General features: G+C 43.7%; 1 protein-coding gene across 1 annotated transcript in view; it reads left to right on the top strand.

The window, feature by feature from the left end:
• Nucleotides 1–18768, top strand: part of LOC138261947 (macrophage mannose receptor 1-like) — a 683716-nt gene that overhangs the window by 558153 nt on the left and 106795 nt on the right. Inside the window, exon 23 of the mRNA XM_069211540.1 lies at nucleotides 4426–4528. Coding sequence (XP_069067641.1) covers nucleotides 4426–4528 — 103 coding nt within the window. The remainder of the gene's footprint in view (nucleotides 1–4425; nucleotides 4529–18768) is intronic.

The raw sequence follows: 18768 nt of genomic DNA, 5'->3' as shown, positions 1-18768 counted from the left end.
AACATTTACTATGCCAGCAAGTAGGGATCGTGAATTAAAAAAAAAAAAAAAAAATCTTTATCAATTTTTATGTATTGCCCTAGTAGGCTCAATATAACACCAATGATTCAATCCTGCATCAGAAATCCAAGGTAAAACAGACAAAATCAGATAGTGACTCATACAAACATAAAGAGGAACAAAAGCAAATACACTCATCTTATTCGTATATGGTAAAATGTCCAATACCCAATTAATGGCAAATCATCATTGAACTTGGAGAGGGCAAATATATACCAAAGTTCATTACGTTTAATAGCATCAATTATCTTAAACATACAGCAAGGTCCTCAGGCTGGGAGGTGCTGTATTGTCTAAATTTAATGATGAGATGTGACATAGCATTTTTCCCCATCTCCTCCCCTTGGAGATTTGTTATATTTGTTGGCACTAAAGATTTTCATCAAATCAGGATCGCTGGCATGTTTTTTCTTTAAATGTCTCCAACAGGATGTGTCACATCACAGTTTATTGCACATTCATTTTCTAATACTTTTCTCTTTACTGGTTGAGTTGTACTTCACACATACCGTAGTCCTCATGGGCATTCCAAAATGGACCTGCAATGGTCAGTCATACAGGTAATGAAATGTGTAATCATTCTCTTCTTTCATAGGTTTTATGATTAGTGCTATGCTTGCATGACTTAAACTTACTACATTTATAAAAAAACACTCATAATGCTTAACCATGAAGTGTCATTAAACTCATGGAAATGGCTTTGTATTAAGGAGTGTGTAAGTGCTTTCACTCTCATATATGTAACTAATAAGTGTGTGCCCATCACAGGTTTAGGAATGAGCTCTGACTTTAAGATTCCCAAATGCTTCTCCATTAGTCATCTAACATCCATTGATTTATTATTGAAGTCAGTAATGTATCTAACCTGATTCTCAGATGGTTTCCTATCCTTTTCAGTGGAGAGTAGTTCATCCCTTTTCATGGTGGCTACCATTGCTTGTGCTTTTCCCACTACATTCGAGATATTCTCTCTTGTGGAACCCACTCAGCATGTTCCTTTGTTCAAGTGCAGATAATTAATCTATGGAACAGTTCTGCTTGGCCCTGAGCAATTCCCAATAGGGGATGGTCCACTGCAAATCTTGAAGGTAAAAGCTAATAGTATTTAATACACTGTTCCCCACGGTTTTTGACCTAAAGAATCTTGTGGTGAGCTGTCCCTCCGTTATCATAAGGAGAGACTTAAGATATCCTATGCAGCCTAAGGCTGAGGGTTAAGTCATGAATTTGTACCTTCCCCACAAATTTCAAGTTTTTTCCTCACAGCTATTCCATTTCAGGGAAAGGTCATCAATATATCTTACCCTTAAAATGATATGGGAAGCATATTTTTTATGTACATCAGTCCATACCACCTGCTTCTGCCACCAGCCCATGAGGAAATGTGCAAAGCTGTGGGCAAAGACAGGTGCTCATTGTGATTCCAGAGATCTGTCTTTAGTATGCATCGCCAAATAAGTAAGTATCCCTTTCCAAACAGACGGCCATCATTTCACTCAACATCTTGGTATTAATCAATTTTAGTTTATACCAAAAGAGAAAAAGGTCATCCTTAAATTAGTGTAATTGAAATGAGCTGTTGGACAGAAGGAGATACCCATTTTCAGAACAGTTCTCTCCAAACCAGTCACAACTCAATAGTCTGCTCAACAATTTCACTCATTTCCCCTTCGTTTTCCATTATCTTAATCCTGGAACTCTTTCTCTTCTAACTGTTTTTCTCATCCTCTGCCTCCACCTCCTCCTCAGCCCTTTGGTTTGCCTCTTTTCAGAGTCCCCTGAATTTGTTTGAACAATTTAACATTGTGTAAAAAGTAGTTGGTTTCCTTGTGGCAGTAGATGGACCTGGAATATCCTCAACTCCAGAACTTATATTTAAACTGAAGGCTGTTGATGAAAGTATATGCCTTACATCAGTTGGTGCATGCTTTAGCTTTGTTGGGTTAATTTTTTTTTGGGGGTGAATGTCAGGATCCTCCCTTAAGCATAATCCTTTTTTATCTCTGAGGAACTTTCTTTTTTTTCTTATTCTTAACCTCCTCCTCATATACCCTCAAGGTATCATTCGGAGCTGCCAACAAGTCTTTTACATATTTATCCTTCTTATTTTGCTCAAAATCCATATATATATATATATATATATATATATATATATATATATATATATATATATATATTTGGATATCTACACACATGAATACCAGGAGCTCCCAGGCACTGTGCGGCAACCCATGAAAAAGAAGACCTGGTGGGGTCCAAATGCATCGTAAGGAGTCAGCTGTTAATAAACAGTCTTTTGCTACTTTCAGGAGTGTCTGAGTGTGTCCTTTAAATGAGGGATATGTAGTGTGGATATACATGGATACATATACATGTATATATATGGGTAGGTATAGGTAGGACCATGTTCCCATGGGAAAAACATGCTTTGATTTGCTAAAATCTGTGCCACTGTTTCAAGAATATTCACAAATGTATTCATTGTTCCAGGCAAGGAGTGCCACACTATGCCCTTTGAAGGCTGTTAAGTTATAATAAAAGGGGAAGGGGCACAAATAAACATTATTTCTAACATTGTGGATGGCTGCATGGACCATAGCAGCTCCTCACCAACATTATAAAAACACAGTAAGTTTCTAAAATTTAGTTTTCAGTGGTGAGTGGAGTCCAGTTAGTCACAGCCAAATGTTTCAGGGATAAGCACTTGGGGATCCGGAGTCCATTCAGCAGAGGCCGCCATGAAAGACCAGGTCAGGTCCAGTAGTACTGGTCAGCTGGGCATTTCAGGAAAAGGTCTCTGGGAGCTTGTTGTGGCCCTGTAGCTTACACAGGTCAGCCAACTAACCATTAGTATGCAATTCTTTGTCCTGGGTACAAGTGGTAGCAAGTCCAGCCCTTCAAATCTTCTCATGGGTTTCAAACAGCAAGTAAAGTCCTCCTAATATTTCAAAGGTCCATAGTGTTCTAGAGAATTGATCTTGGATTGCCACATATATGCCTGGCAGTAGCTTTAGGATGTTGGTGACTCCTGGCCCCTCCCTAACCAATAGGGGAAAAGTTCCCAGGCGTAATCCTACCCACTTTTGCAGTGCTTTGTGTGTGCCTTGTTGAAAAAACCCACAGTGAACCACAATCATTAAATCCAAGATGAAGAAACCATTTTTCCTTCGTGCAGAGCCTGTGTGCCCAGACGTGTGGCTAGTTTAATGACCAGCCCCTTCTCTGTGGTCATGTCAACCCAGTTCTTCACCCTCGCTGGTTTTGGTACTTGTCTGACTGGAAGACTCAGAAAAGGACCTGTCCAAATGTCATCTGCTCGTGCCGGAGGAAGCCCCTTTCAAGTAAATTATGTTTGTGGGCACAGCTCAACTTATCTTCCTGCCGAGAGAACAAAAACATTACCGTACACCCTCACCATTTTCTCTGCTCTGAAAAGAGTTTTCATACCTCACTAGGGCTATTCACCTCCTGGGTGACAGTTGGAGGTTAATGCAAATTAGCTTCAAGGAGCTTCGGCCAGGAACAGATATCTTCCTCAATGTCTCTTGCCTTTAATTGTTATTGAACGTTCACTTCACCATTAAATTGGGTTGTTTAAAACTAGGAATTTAATCAATTTCTATCTCGTCCCTAGCCTGAGACAACAGAATGAAAATTTAATATTGCTTTCCAGTGTTTCCCTATGGGTCAGCCAGCTTTTGTACAGTGAAAATTACATTTGGGTGCCAGCTACAGTAGGGATGTTTTAATTTTAAATGTATTCATGCCCTACCTTTAAATGCCTTGCACCCTGTCTTGTGGGCTACAAAGCCTAAATAGAGCTTTTTTAATATTTGAAAGAGTGTTTTAAAAAAAGGCTATTTTGATAGACCTAGAGCCATGTTTGTCCTCTTAAACAAGGAGATGGTCAAGTAGTGCTGTAGTCCATAGTTGACATTTAACTTTCCATGTCATTGGTGTACTTTCGGATACCATATACTAGGGCTATATTGGAATGCTAAATAGGCTGATCAGAAGCAAGCCAATTTTTATGGGTCAGGGCGCATGCACTGGGGCCTGGTTAGCAGGGTCTCGGTGCACAAGGTTAAAAACCAGCAGCATCAGTCAACAAAAGTGTGGGTGACCAAGAATAAAGAGGCAGTTTCTCACATGAAAATATAATGTTTCTGCAACAGCATAGGCAATTTTAAATAATTAATGCTTCATGCACATATATATTATGTTTCATTTTTGCTATATGTAAAATTATGTTTATTTAACAACATTTTTTAAATGTGCCCATTAAAATAAATGTCATATATCTAGAAGAAAACAATAAGGTTCCAGTAGATAAATGATCCAGTAACTTTTTTTTTCTTTTAACAGGGTGATTGTGTAGCCATACAAACAGGATCGAAATTAAATGCAGGAACGTGGATTGATGTAGACTGCGCAAAGTTAGGAGCCTACATTTGCCAAACAGAAAAACGTAGGTATATATATATTTTTTAATTTAACCATTATGTGGTACCATACAAACATGGGGAGTGTAAGATCTCTACAAGGTACACTGTATTACATTATTACAATCATTTTTAAATGAACACTGTGGGCCTGATTCACAAAAGTAAACTTACACATTTGTGTAGGTTTACAGTTTTTCAGTATTCACAAAACTCTATTTTAATAATTAAATGTATGATAGTGTAGACTTGGCCATTGAGCGGAGAACTTTGCACATTAAAAGTTAGGCTTGTCCTGTGTTTTTTATGTGCAGAGATCTCTGCCCCGACAGCAGAGTATCCACACTTGTAAACGTACTATTAACATGCAGTATATTGAATATTAAGCATGTGTAAATGTACAGAAACTTGTAAGTTTACCTTTGTGAAGCAGGCGCTGTGGGTTTTCACAGTGTTGTTTTGAGGAATACTAAAGGTCTTCAAGGAAATCTCTTTAGAGTGCTCTAGTATATGCATCAAGACAAATCTGAAAGAAGATCCCATAAGGCAAGTTACTAATTAGTATGTATATGCTTGGACAGGTTATACAGAACACAGTGTGAGACCTTGGATTACTAGTTGACTGGGGTATGAGCCATTGGGTTACTGGTTTACTGGGGTGTGAGCCCTGGTCAAGCAGTTGCACAATCATTGTTACGGTTAGGCACAACCAAACCTGAAATTAACCTGTGCTCAACCTCCTGGTTGCTTCTCAAAGAGCAGTCACGCTTAATTTAGAGGCAATGTATAAAGTATTTATGCAACACTTCAAACAGCAATAAATTAAAGAACACCACACAAAAAGGAATCCAAAAGACTGAAATGACAAAAATCAAATCAGTAGAGCCACAGTTGTGATTTTATAAAGATTTTAGTGAAATAAGGGGCACATGTACGAAGCCAAAAATTTGCGAGTCAGTAATTGTGATTCAATGCGAATCGCAATTACTGATTCGCAAATCCGACTGTATGTACAAATTGAAGACCAATTTAGCGATTCAGTGTCGCAAATTGCGATTACCTAAATTGCGAATGGGGGTGTTACCGAATCGCATTTTGAGGCCCGGACTCGGAAACTGCGAATGAGTCGCAATTAGTGAGCGGGAGCAAAAGAACAGAGAAACTTCACTTCCTGGTGCTGGGCAATGGCCTTAGAACCAGGGATGCCTCCCATGGAAGTGGGAGGAGTCTAGCCAGCACACACAGCAGAGGCACACCCAGCTGGGAGGAGCAACTGCAACCATGCCTAGCCAAACAATGGAGAGAAACACAGCAGGGAGGAAGAGAAAGCTCAAGATTTCAGAAAAAGAGTTGGAAGGCCTCACTGAGGAGTGCTGCCTACATCATGAGGTCTGGTTAGGGAAGGCAGCAAAGACTGTACCTGACTCACAAAAAAAAAAATCTGGATGGACATACAGAGCAAGCTCAGTGCTATTGGAGTCAGCCACTGCTCCATTGAGGAACTGTGCAAAAGATGATATGACCTCAGGTCAAGAACGAAGGTAAGGGTTGCACAGCGATGAAGGAGGCGCATGGAGCAGGTGGGGGACCATCCACAGTACCACCACCCACAGAAATTTAAAGTATGGTAGAGACCACACTGGAGCCAGAGGCTGTTGTGAGAATCAGGTACCTGGACAGTTCAGCACCAGGAACCTACAAAAGTAAGTAGCACATCTCACATTTTCAAACTTTTTGGAGCACTATGCACACAACCACAGTTCACAAAAGCATGCATCATTCAAATATTTCCATGCCTATAAGTCCAGCTCAAGTATAGTGCATTATGGGTAAAGTAGTACAGTAGTCCAAAAATGATTTATTTTTATTTTGATAATCAACACATCTGAGAGGCACTGACAGGGTATCCTCTGTGCCCCACATTTCTCCCTCAGGTATCCACTGATGACCCTAGTGTGGAGGGAGGTGATGATGCCACCACGGAAGCAGAGGAGGCACTCTGCATTTCCACAGAGGAGTGCAACACACCAACCATTGTTCCTAATGCACCTGAAACCTCAGAGGACACAGATCTGTTCAATGAGGGTGTAAACCTGACTCCCTGTCCAAAGATGGGAGATAGCCAGCCACAGAGATTCACAAGGCTTGGGCGCAGAAGGCATTATCTGATATATGCTTTAGGTGATGAGGATGCCAGTATTCAACTTTTTCTGAGACCGGAGGCATCCCTACTCAGGAGTCAATGCTTACAAAACAAACATATGCCCTTAAAAAACAGGAATTTACACTTTATGAACAGACTCTCACACAGGGATTTGGGAATGTGGAAACACAATTGGCCACCATGAATGGCAACATGGTCAACCTTACCACTGCCATCACTGACCTATGCAGGGAGATGGTGGTAGATCGTGCCCATGTAAGGTGCTATGAGCGCAGCATGGATGCATGGATGGATCAGCATGGATGGATCAGCTAAGTCAGTCCCTTGGCCGTCTAGCCACAACAACTACATGCCTGTCACAACGCACTGTCACGCTCCAGGTTGAACTTGGACATTTTGCTGGAGATGTGGCCTGGGGACAAGGCCGCATTACTGCAGCTTTGGACCTACTTCATACCTCCCAGGCAGCAAGAGGCACTGGTGACACCCCTCAGGACAGTGAGGGCAATATCCAGTGAGAGCAGCATTTCCAAATCGGATCCCTGCACCCTGCATTGTAGCATTGCCCCCCCCAGACATCTGTGGACCAACCAGGCACAGGTCATGGTGGTAGTAGCTGTAGGAGGGTGTGATGTGATGACTGTAGTTTTTTTTAAAGGCACATGATTGGAATGTGTCAGGTGATGTTACACCATTTTTGTTTACTGGTTGGTACATGCCACTATTGGCATAATGCACTCCTGACATTAAAGGATATTTTTTTTCAACAACCTATGTATGTTTCACATTTGTGAGTGCAGTGTCTTTTGGCACTTATCTGCCAAAGTAATGGGTTGCTATGTGATCCCGTCGCCGTCTGCCCTCCATAGCGATGCTACCATCGCCAGGCTGTCGTAGTGGTGGCTCCTGCTCCTCATACTCAGATTCTGTGTCATCTATGGTGAGATGTAGCCCACGCCTGGTTGCAATGTTTTGTAGGATGGCACATGTCGCCACAATTTTGCATGCAATCTCAGGGGCATACTGGAGTGCACCTCCGCCTTTGTGCCGATATCTGTAACATGATTTTAACATGCCAAAGGTCCTATCTATGCTGGTTCTGGTGTGCCGATGTCCAATGTTGCAGCACCTCTCATTCAGATTTGCAGGTGTTAGGTATAGGCATATGCACTGTCACCTGTGTAACAAAACAGCAAATATTAGCATTGCTTTACATGGTTATATACTGACATGTATTTATGACATTGGTGTGCACTACACAGTACCTAATAAATATCCATCATCAAACTCTCCACGTTCTAGGTGTTGGTGTATCCCACTGTGCCTGAAAATGTATGCATCATATGTGCTCCCTGCGTCTTTTGCCACTATATCGGTTATGATATTGTGGGCATCACATACCACCTGGATGTTTTGCAGAACACATATTCCAGATGTGCAGGAGGACATATGGGTACATGTGTCCCGTCCACACACCCTATTACATGGGGAAAGTTGGCAATTCTGAAGAAGTTCAATTTTGTGTTGTGTATTTTTTCCACATTCCTGAGGAGGTAAATGTATCTGGACATGTGTGCGAGTATGGCATTTAAGAACCGTCTAAAGAATAATGACAGGGCAATTTGGGACACCCCAAAGTGACAGCAATCACCCCCTGGTAGCTACCTGAGGCCAAGAGGTGCAGTGAGCACAGAACTTGCACATGTGTGGGGATGGAGCAGTTGCACAGGGTTTGGCTTTCTAGCTGAGGTTTTAGCAGTTCTGTGATCTCTAGGATGACTGTGCTGCTCAGTCTATATTTCCCATGTATTTCCTCCTCAGACTGTTGAAATATGGTCTGCCTGGTTCTGTATATCCTCTCCAGGCTCTCCGCCTCCTCCTCCTCTGCTGGGCAGCCTGGAATCGCCTCCTCCATGCAATCACGTAGAGTGCAGCCATTGTGGTAAACCCAGATGCCTTCTGGGTCTGCTTTTATACTTTGGTTATGCTTACCACCTGTTTGGAATCAGTGCTAATCTGCATGTGCAAAATGGCCTATTTGCCAATAATCGCAATTTGTGACTACCATGTACATATGGTTTACAAGTCGCAAAGTGTGATTTCCTGTTTGTAATTCGCGAGATTCGGTCGCAAATATTTGCGGTTCGGGAATCGGTTGCATGCTTTTTGGGACTCCGAAATGGCATTTGTATATACCATTTCACGTTTTGCACTGTTGCAAACAGCGCTGTGACCCATTTGCGAGTCACAAAACGTACATTCATGTGCCCCCTAGTACCAAAAAGCACAAAGAGCCAACTAAGGATTTCTGGTCGCGCTGGACCAGATCAAAGTCACACTGTCAGGCCACTAGAGCCACCAGGATAAGCCCCCTGAAGCATACCTGCTTACCTGAGCACACCTGATCTCAAATTCATGCCAAGAGTTTTGTTTGCTTTGGGGGGGCCAAGAGGAGCAGGGCTGTTAACTTAAAGCAAAGAGCCAGCCAGCATCGCAGAAGGGGGTTGCTGGAGCTTCTCAATGGCAGTCTCCCTCTGCTGGTCAATGCTGTGGCATGAAGAGTCGACTGCCAGAGCTTTGTGTTAAATAGCAGTGCGAGCGGTGATGTCTCGTGGCTTCTGAAGGCAAAACCATGCCAACAATGCCTGGTCTAACACATGTTCCCCCAACTGAAGGTGGGAACAACTATCCAACACCGTGGGAGTTCTCTTCACTATGGATGAATAACTTGTAGAGACCATCAGCATTGGTGTGGCCTGTTCTAAGATGGTGTTCAGCTATAAAGCCTATTCCCTGTAGGGAGATGGACCATCTAAACAGTTTGGGGTTCTCACTCATCTGCATTAACTATTTAAGTAGTCTGTCTAAATCTGGAAGCACGCACCAAACAGGCATTTCCCATTGTCCAGACCACTGTGAAGGCTTTCCTCTCTATGGAACTCAACCTCTGTTTTTAGAGACGTAACCTCCTACTGATGAAGACTACAGATTGATCTTCATGTTGCTATGAGAGCACTGCCCCTATGCCATGCTCTGAGGTGTATGTCTGTATATTTAATTCTTTAGAGCAGTCAGGGTCCTTGTTTGTGCATGTGTGCTGTAAACATGTCCTCCTTCAGGGTGTCAAAAGTGTTCCAATACACCTCGCCAGGTCATGTGATGTGTCACCTTCTTAGAAGTTAGCTCCGTCAAGGATGCAACAATAGTGCCAAACCCCTTGATGACTCTCCTGTAATAACCGGTGAGGTAGAGTAAGGCTCTAAATTCTGTCTGGGTCTGCTATATCTGGCACTTACTGGCCTTGATATTCAGGCTTTCCCTCTGCAGAACTGTAAGCACTTCTCTAACGTGGCACAAATGGTCCTCCCAGCTAGAACTGAAGGCCACAATGTTGTCTAGATAGGAAGGTGGCAGAGGCATTCTTCAACCCAAAAAGCATTAATCAGTATTGGAAATGCCCTTCTGGGGTAGGGAATGCAGACCTCTCTTTAGCCGCCTTGGTCAAGGCAATCTGCCAGTACCCAAATATTAAGTCAAACGTGTCAGTTCCTCACCAATTTATGAGCTCATCAGCTCTGGGGATGGGGTGTGCGTCAGGCTTGTGACCACACTCAGTCACACGTAATCCACATAGAACCAGTTCAGAGGTGGCACCTGGAGAGGCAGCCTTGGGTACCAAAACCACTGGGCAAGACCAGTGGGTGCTCGAGGGCTCAATAACCACTAACCCTATTTCTAGGTATTTCTAGGGTCAGTGTAGGTGAGAGGCTGAGACCCTCCACTGACCCATCCTGCTCCTTGAAAGAAAGGAGGTCGAGGAGAGGTTGGGTCTCCTGTTCCACCCAATCGTCTGTGACCAGGAGCATGCTAACTCAGACCTCTCTAATTAGAGTTTGCAGCCATTGAGAGCAAAACCCTTAAAAGGTTCCTGAGAACTTTGAGGTCCACCAGGGAGGTGACATTATTTTTGCACTGTTTCACCTCATAGTGTATAGGCCAATAGACTTGAAGGAGCCTGGGCACCACAGGCTTCATTATCCACACTTTTTGGCCCGGCTGAAACTCAACATGAGTGGTTTGAGGGTGGTAAAAAAAGGAGTACTTGTAGGTCACCCCACATTCCTTCCACATGGCCTTCATGTACGCCAACATGAAGTTCTTACCATGGTCCAACACCATCTCCTTGGAGAATCCCACCTGGGTAAATATTCCCATCAGTGCCTTGGCCACTGCGGGTGCAGTCACCGTTCTCTGGACTGCTGGATTTAGATGTTGGCTACCCATGGACGAAAGCCTACATTCGAACCGCCATCTTTGCCACGAAATACAGTCGATGGTGGAGAGGGGGAAGGGGTTCCTAGCAGAAACCTAGACACCCTTCCTGCCGTGCAGATTTGGATGTGCCTTACCACCAAGAAAAAAGTGCCAGTCTGACCTCCATTTCTGAGCCAGCAGAGTGGGGTGGATTCCCCATTCCACCCCGTCTTTGACTGGAAAACACCTACCGTCAATGCTGCCACTGACCCACAAAGAAAACATGGCCCTCTGTAACCAGATGCAAAGGTTGGAATGCCAAATTGCCAGGGTACGTTGACTGGGTACTGCACAGGAGGTTCGGACCACTACAGGCATATACATGTCACTGTTATTTTTTAAAATCACTGTGACGCATATGTCGGGGGCACAAGTGAGTCAGACACGGATGGGGACACACTGGTAAACAACACATATTGCACACATACACAACTGTCATTATGGTGCCAGTATTCATTGGCAAATTAATGATGTCACCCACCACATATTCACACCTGTCAACTGTGTCCATGTGTGTAAATTGTCAGGGGACCTGTACCTGTCATGGTGTGCTGTGAGTTATGTGTGTGAGTCAGTAGATGTGTGTGTGTTTGCAATGTGATTGGCTGATTAAGGTGGAGGGTGATAGAGTAGGTGATGTGGTTGTATCTGCATGTGTGTCACTTGAATGTGAGTATGATATTTTTGTGTATGTTGTGTTGCCATGTGACACATTAAGGTGAATGTGGTTGTTGTGTGGTGGACGTTGTTGTGATGTGTGTAGCCGTGCATGTGTGTGTGTTTGTGTAGCTGATTGTGGAACTGTGTCGTTTGTTGTGGTTGTGTTGTGTGTTAGTGCAGTGTCAATGTTGTGTGTGTATGTTGTGTCATGGATGTATGTCAATGTGTGTTCTCAGCATGTACAGGTTTTGTTGTGTTAGAATGACTGGGTTATTGTGTGAATGTGGTGTGTTGTGTAGTGTGTAGTGCAGGGATACACATATGGCTAAGGTAGAGTGTGAGTGTGTATCACTTACCTCTCTTCCATAGTCCCTGCCATTGTACAATGTCCGTTGGGCCCCACCGCCATCTCCATCTATCAGCAATCTGTCACCCATCAATCTGCTTGCAGCGCTGTAACTTCTAAATACGATAGGTGAAGACGTCGACTTGACGGTCTTCTCGGCTCCACGGCCAATGTGGTTTATCAGTACGACTGCCAAGATCTAAATCATGTCCTAAGTTTCCCCCTCTGCAAAGACTGTGGACTGGGCTGTGAAAGAGTCACCTATGATATTTGACCCCTTTAATAATCCACAGCTAAGGGATCTTGGAGCATGGCCTGCAGGGACAAATATAGGTCTCCATCAGACTCCTGCCTCACCAGCTTGCAAAGCCGATCTCTTTTACAAATGACACCAGTATCGTCCTTTCCTCTTATTTGGGCAATGACAGTTATTTGGGTCTGTGACCGCTGCTACCAGAACTGTCTCCTCTATTCTCCCGACTATGACTGATCTGCAAGACTGCTGAAGTATTTGGTACTAAACTGAAACATTCAAGCAAAGAAAATGTGAGTAGGTGACTGATCCACGTTTGTTTCATATAGTGTTTCATAGCCCTATAATCTTGTCCTTCCCACCCTCTTATTTTCACTTTTTACATTTTATTTGTTTCTGTACAGAAATATGACTTATCATGGCCTTGTAATTGTCAACTACTATATATTAACTTGGAAGACTTGAAAGTTGTCCAATTTGGGGATATCACATAAATTGGCCTTCTATATTTCCTAATTGCAGGTAACGTTTCCACATCTTTTTATATACTGTGGCCCACATAATATATGCAGTTGGTGAACAATATATATATATTGCTTACCTTTCGTCTCTCCCTACATCTCAATTTTCAGGTATACATTTATCCTTGGGCTGTTTTCGCTTGACTGACAGGCAACAAATATAGTATTTAACCTGCTTTAAAAATAAGGAAAACAAATGTTTTTACTTAGATGACTTGATTCTGATCTCTCTGGTATGTCTACTGATTTGAATAGTATTTTGTGACTATTTTTATCTTCTCATCTATTTTGGACAGGGGACTCTTTGCCAACACTCTTTGGGTGTGCTCTTAACATATACACGCAGACTGATGCATGCTCAGCCTTGAAGTATATTCCAGAACTAATATGATTCTTTTGGAAATACAAGGGGTCTCCTTTGTGGCACAATGACAATTTGGCACTTTTTTCAATGACTTATTGTCAAGAGAGATACCTTTTGTGTTCCGTTGTTGTAGTTTTCTCTGACTTTATAATGTCCTTATGCACTCACTCACTGTGTTTTTCAACAAGTACACATATTTATTTCTTTGCAGCCTTGAAAAAGTCACTGTGTGACGAAACACGTGTTGGCTGCCATTGCAATGAATAATTACTTGTGACTGTTGTTACAAAAAATGGACTATGAACTATTACTTCTTGGACTTCATTGAATGGAAATACAAATTACATTAAGGAGGATTCTCTTTTTTACAACTAAATTACGAAATTGTTATCTAAGTGATTTTCTTTAGAAAAATAAATCTATTTAGAGGTAAAATATATTGAACATCAGATTCTTTGACAACATACAATTACTGTTTATATACATGTACCTGAGCATTTGTGTATGCTCATTTTTTATACTTGGTGCCCCACTTAGAAATGTCCACAATCTGATCAATAAACCCTAACGCTGTGAATACAGCAAGTCCAACCTATTGGTGGATTTTCTGAGCTTCTCAATGCAACTTACAGACATAACATTTTAATGTTTCTGAGCCTGTGAAACAGGATGTGAAATTTTACTTTTGTGAATCCACCTTCATTATGAATTTACTAGGAATTTCATGATAGTACCACCTAGTGAGCCTTAAGGTGGTCTTTCCCCAAACATTGTGCCTATTCCCCTCCTGTTTGCTGTTTTTTTTGTTGACTTTAGGACTCTGCGCACTTTTTCACTGCTAACCAGTGCTAATAAAAACCTGTGATCACTCCTTAAAACATGATAAAATTGGCTTACATCCGATTGGCTTAACTAATTTACCTATAAGCCCCTAGTAACATGGTATAATATGTTCCAAGGGCCTGTAATTTAAATGCTACTAGTGGGCCTGTAGCACTTATTGTTCCACCCACTTAAGTACCCTTTTAAAACATAACTCTTTCCTGCCATTGCAGCCTGTGTGCAGTTTTAAACTGCCAGTTTGGCAGCAAAATATTCCTTTTGCAGTCGTACATCTCCCTTTTTAATACATAAAAGCCACGCTACAGTAGACCCTAAACGACCCATAAGTAAGGGTACATGTATTTAAAAAGATGTACATGTACCTTCACATGTTCTGGTAGTGAAAAACTCCTCACTGTGTTTTTACTACTACGAGGCCTACCTCTCCGATAGGATAACATTGGGTAACCATGTTATATTTAGTAAGTGATAACTTCTGTTCGGAAACATGTACAAATGTCATGTTTGATCTCTAAAGAGTTGTAATTTAAAATCCTCGCTAATGGTATGGTTGGATTTTAAGTCACAATTCTTAATATGCCTCTTTTAGAAAATTGCCATTTTTGTATCCTAACCACTTGGTACCACCAGTCTGTGTCCTGGGTCACATGACTGTGATTAGCATGCCAAGTGGCCTTTGTGTAATCCTCCCATACAGTGAGACAAAGGAGGACTAAATGTTGGTAGGCTGGACCATCCTGCCAGGATGTGTAGAGTGGAGATATTCCTAGCCCGACTTACATTAGGAAGCACCTCACTCAGCACACTCAGAAACAACTTCACACTACCCTTTTGTCACCCCAGACATCTTGGAGTCTAGGCAGTTCATGCCTGAAACTGCAGAGGACACTCATAAGGTTTGCCTTGCACTCCAGAGGACTGCCTTGCTGCTGGAAGCCTTCATTGAACCCTTAAGGGACTGACCTGCTCCTGAAGGACTGCCTTGCTGCTCGAATCCAGGACTACCAGAGTGACTCAAAGGGCTAGGTGGCTACCTCCTGTTCTGAGTTACAGGGACACAAAAAGCTCTTACAAATTGCACCTTGCACCTGAATCCTGTCTGAAGTGAGTCCTACCATCCAAGAAGTTCCTACCGAGGTCTAGGCCCTTGGAAGCGGTGCAAAAGGTGCCCAAAACCAAACCTTCGGACTTTCTTCCAAAAAGTGCTCTGAGGTGTATGGCCGGTCAGCATGACTTTGTGGTAGCTCCCACTGCATTCTTCTCCACAGCACCAAATCCTATTTAGCGGCTCCTCACTGTAGGAAAGTACTCCTTTTTGCCCTGGTCACCCCCACACTTTTTGGACAGGTACTGGTGGTTACTGACTCTTGGCTGTGCCCTGGGTACTGCTTACCAGTCCCAGGGCCAGTGCTCTGTGTAAAATGTATATGCAAATTAGGCTAATTATAATTGGCTAAGATAACCTACCTATAAGTCCCTAGTGTATGGTAGGGCATGCAGGTTTAGGGACCACAGCATAGGTAGTGCACCCATAGGTGCACAGTGGAGGTGCCCAGTGTCATTTTAAAGGCAGGCCTGCCTTGCTGGCTGCTTTTAAATTAAAGTTATATGCAAATTCGACTTTGGAATTAAAAGTAGTTCCAAAGTCTTAAACTACCTTATTTTTACATATAAGTCACCCCTAAGGTGTGCCCTATGTGCCCCTAGGGCTGGGTGCCATGTAACTATAAGCAGGGACCTTATAAAAATAGTTGTATAAGCCCTGATTAGGTAAAAACAGCCAATTCGTTTTTCCCTCATTGTAGCAAATGGCCTTCATAGGCTAGAATGGGGAGACTTTATTTAATTTTTAAAGTCCCTTCAAATGATGGATACCAAGCGTTTGGTATCAAATTAATTGTTATAATAAACCCCACAACTTCCAGTTGTTGGATTTAATATAACTTGTTCAGGTAAAGAGTTTTAAACTTTACCTGAAAAGTTGCCAATTTCAGCCCTGCATTGTTTTTGCTGCTGTGCTCTGATGGGCCAGCCTCTAGCAGCCTGGCCAGGCTGCTTGATGAGATGTGAAGTGGCCTGGCTTCACACAAAAGAATGTGCCTGTGGGAGGGAATCTTCCCTCAGCAGATGGTGAGGCAGGAAGGGGGAGGGCTGCCAAACTGGTCTTCAAAGGCAGAGAAGGACATTTGGAGCAACCAGCAACACCCCCACATCCTGCAACCCCAGACAACTAGGTGCCCCCTTGATTAGATTAGGAGAGGGCAGGAGAGGGGTGTGTTTATGATTTTTAGCCACACCAGTGGGTGGGCTAAGCCACATGTAACCTCCAAAAATCAGATTCAGCCATGATGGATTTTTGGAGAATGTTGCCTCCTGGGATTGATTTTGCCACACTTCCCAGGAAGTAGTCATCACAGGGGGAAGGACCCTGCACCTGATTGGAGAACCAAGATCCCCCTGCTTTTCACCCAGGAGCAAGGATAAAACTGGCAGACCTGCACCCACACCTCAGATCCCCATCAGATTCCAACAAGGAAGAACCAAAGGAGAAGAAGGACTGCCCTGCTGGACCCCTGGCTTGCACATGGAACCTGCACTCAGAAGGACTGCACTAGCTGCACACTTGGGCTTCACCACAAGAAGGACTTTACCTGGCTTCAACTGGTTCAAGGAGGGACTCCCTGTTTGCTACAGGTGCAAAATTGCTAACCAGAGCCCCCTGCACCAACTCCTGAAGAAATCAACCAGCTGGCCACTGCCCAGTGGTCAAAGCAGACAGTGAAATCCTTTTGGGGCCCTCTTACGGGGGCCCCGCGACAACCCATACAGTCATCCTGTTCCTGGCGGGAGAACCGCCAGGAACAGGATGGCGGTATGGGCTGTCAGAATCCCCATGGCGGCGCAGCGAGCTGCGCCGCCGTGGAGGATTCTAATGGGCAGCGGAAAACCGGCGGGAGACCGCCGGTTTTCCACTTCTGACCGCGGCAAAACCGCCGCGGTCAGAATGCCCTGCGGGCCACCGCCAGCCTGTTGGCGGTGCTCCCGCCGACCCTGGCCCCGGCGGTTCTTTACCGCCGGGGTCAGAATCAGGCCCTAAGTGTGAAGGTATACTTTTAACCGAGGCCTCCCGCGGCCTGTAGCCGAGCAGGGCTCCATCGTGGTCGGCCTTAAACTTTGACTTTGCCCCGGTCGAGGTGCAACCAGATAACCCGATTGGCGCTTTTTGTTTCTAGGTGCTAAAAAACAATAATTCTTTAAAAATTCATATCTCCCGTTCTCCTTATCCGATTTTCTTCGTTTTTGTGTAATTTTAAAGATAAAAATATAATCTATTTTTATAAATTGGTTTTGGATTTTTAAACTGTTTCCTGTGTTTTATTTAACTACTGTTTTGTGATATTTGAATGCTTTACACTCTGTCTCCTAAGTTAAGACTTGACGCTCGTTGCCAAGCTACCAAGGGTTGAGCTGTGTTTAATTTACTAGACCTAACTGGACCTTAGTGGCCTATTGCTAAGTGTAGGTACTTACCTGCTCTTACCAATAACTCATTTTCCAACACTCGCAGAAGAAGTATAGGGCCTTGTGGAGCCTTCATCATCTTTGTCTTGAGATTTTCAACTTCCAAAAAAGAGATTAAGGCCCTCATTATAACAATGGCAGCAAATGCCGGCTACCAACTGTCCATCAAAATATGACCGTAGCCAGAATTCGGCCAGAAGGTTGGTGGAATTCCGGCTATGGTCATGGCAGAGGACGGCGGTGAGGTGGCGCTGCTGCCAGCAGAAGTGCCACGCCAGCAGAATGCTGCCAACCGTATCATGAGCCATGATATGGCATGGCGGTGTTCTGCTGGCAGACGCCGCATCCTGTCTCCTGCCAGAGGACCCCCTGCAAGCAGGTAAGTCAGATTCTCTGACAGGGGAGAGGGGTGGGGGGTTTTGTGTTTGTGTGTGTGGGGGCGTATGTGACTGTGTTTGAATGCGTGCATGCATGTGTAATGCATGTGTGCATGAATAGGTGTGAGTGTATGTGCATGTTTTGTAGTGTGATTGCGTGTGTGCCTGGATATATGTTAGAGAGTGTTGCTATGAGTGCATATGAATGTATGCATGCATGGGTGAATGTGGGTATGCTTGTGTATATAGGTATGTATGTATGTGTGTGTATGTGTCTGTATGTCGGGGGTCGGGAGGGGGAGAGGGAGGGTCGGGAGGGCTCTGGGAAGGGGAGCGGAGGAGACCCCTAACAGAATTCCCTGGCACTGATAGTGCCTACCGCCATGGTTTTCGTGGCGGTACAGACACCACGGAAAACCATGGTGGTGGACAGGGTCATAATGTCATCGGCGGTCTAGTGACAGCCGCCATGGGGGTCGGTGTGTTGTGCCATTGTCATAATACTGGCAGTATGTACCTGACTGACTGCCAGGGTCGTAATGACACCCAAGTCTAAACATTTAAATCTCAACCAGGACTTTGTCTAGCGGCTCACTGACAATGACACCTCTGCTTCCTCAGACAGCATCGGCTGCCTTGCCCTGCTGAACTTTACCTTTACAGACATTTTTCTTCAATAAAGTCTTTTTAGTTTGAAAGTAAGCCGAAACCGGGCTCAATCCACCTTGTGTATCCAGACTGTGCTCCATCATGGTCAGCAACAACTTTTGACTTTGCCTAAGTTTCCTGTGTCTCAATGTCTTTAGTTGGTGTTTTGTTCTTTTAGGAGCTAGCTTTTACTAAAAACCTAAACAAATCATAACTCTCGTTCTACTGATTGGATTTTTGTTCTTTGGTGTCAA

Source organism: Pleurodeles waltl, chromosome 10 (genome assembly GCF_031143425.1).
Source record: "Pleurodeles waltl isolate 20211129_DDA chromosome 10, aPleWal1.hap1.20221129, whole genome shotgun sequence".
NCBI classification, from domain to species: domain Eukaryota; kingdom Metazoa; phylum Chordata; class Amphibia; order Caudata; family Salamandridae; genus Pleurodeles; species Pleurodeles waltl.
This window is presented reverse-complemented; position numbering and strand designations above follow the sequence as displayed.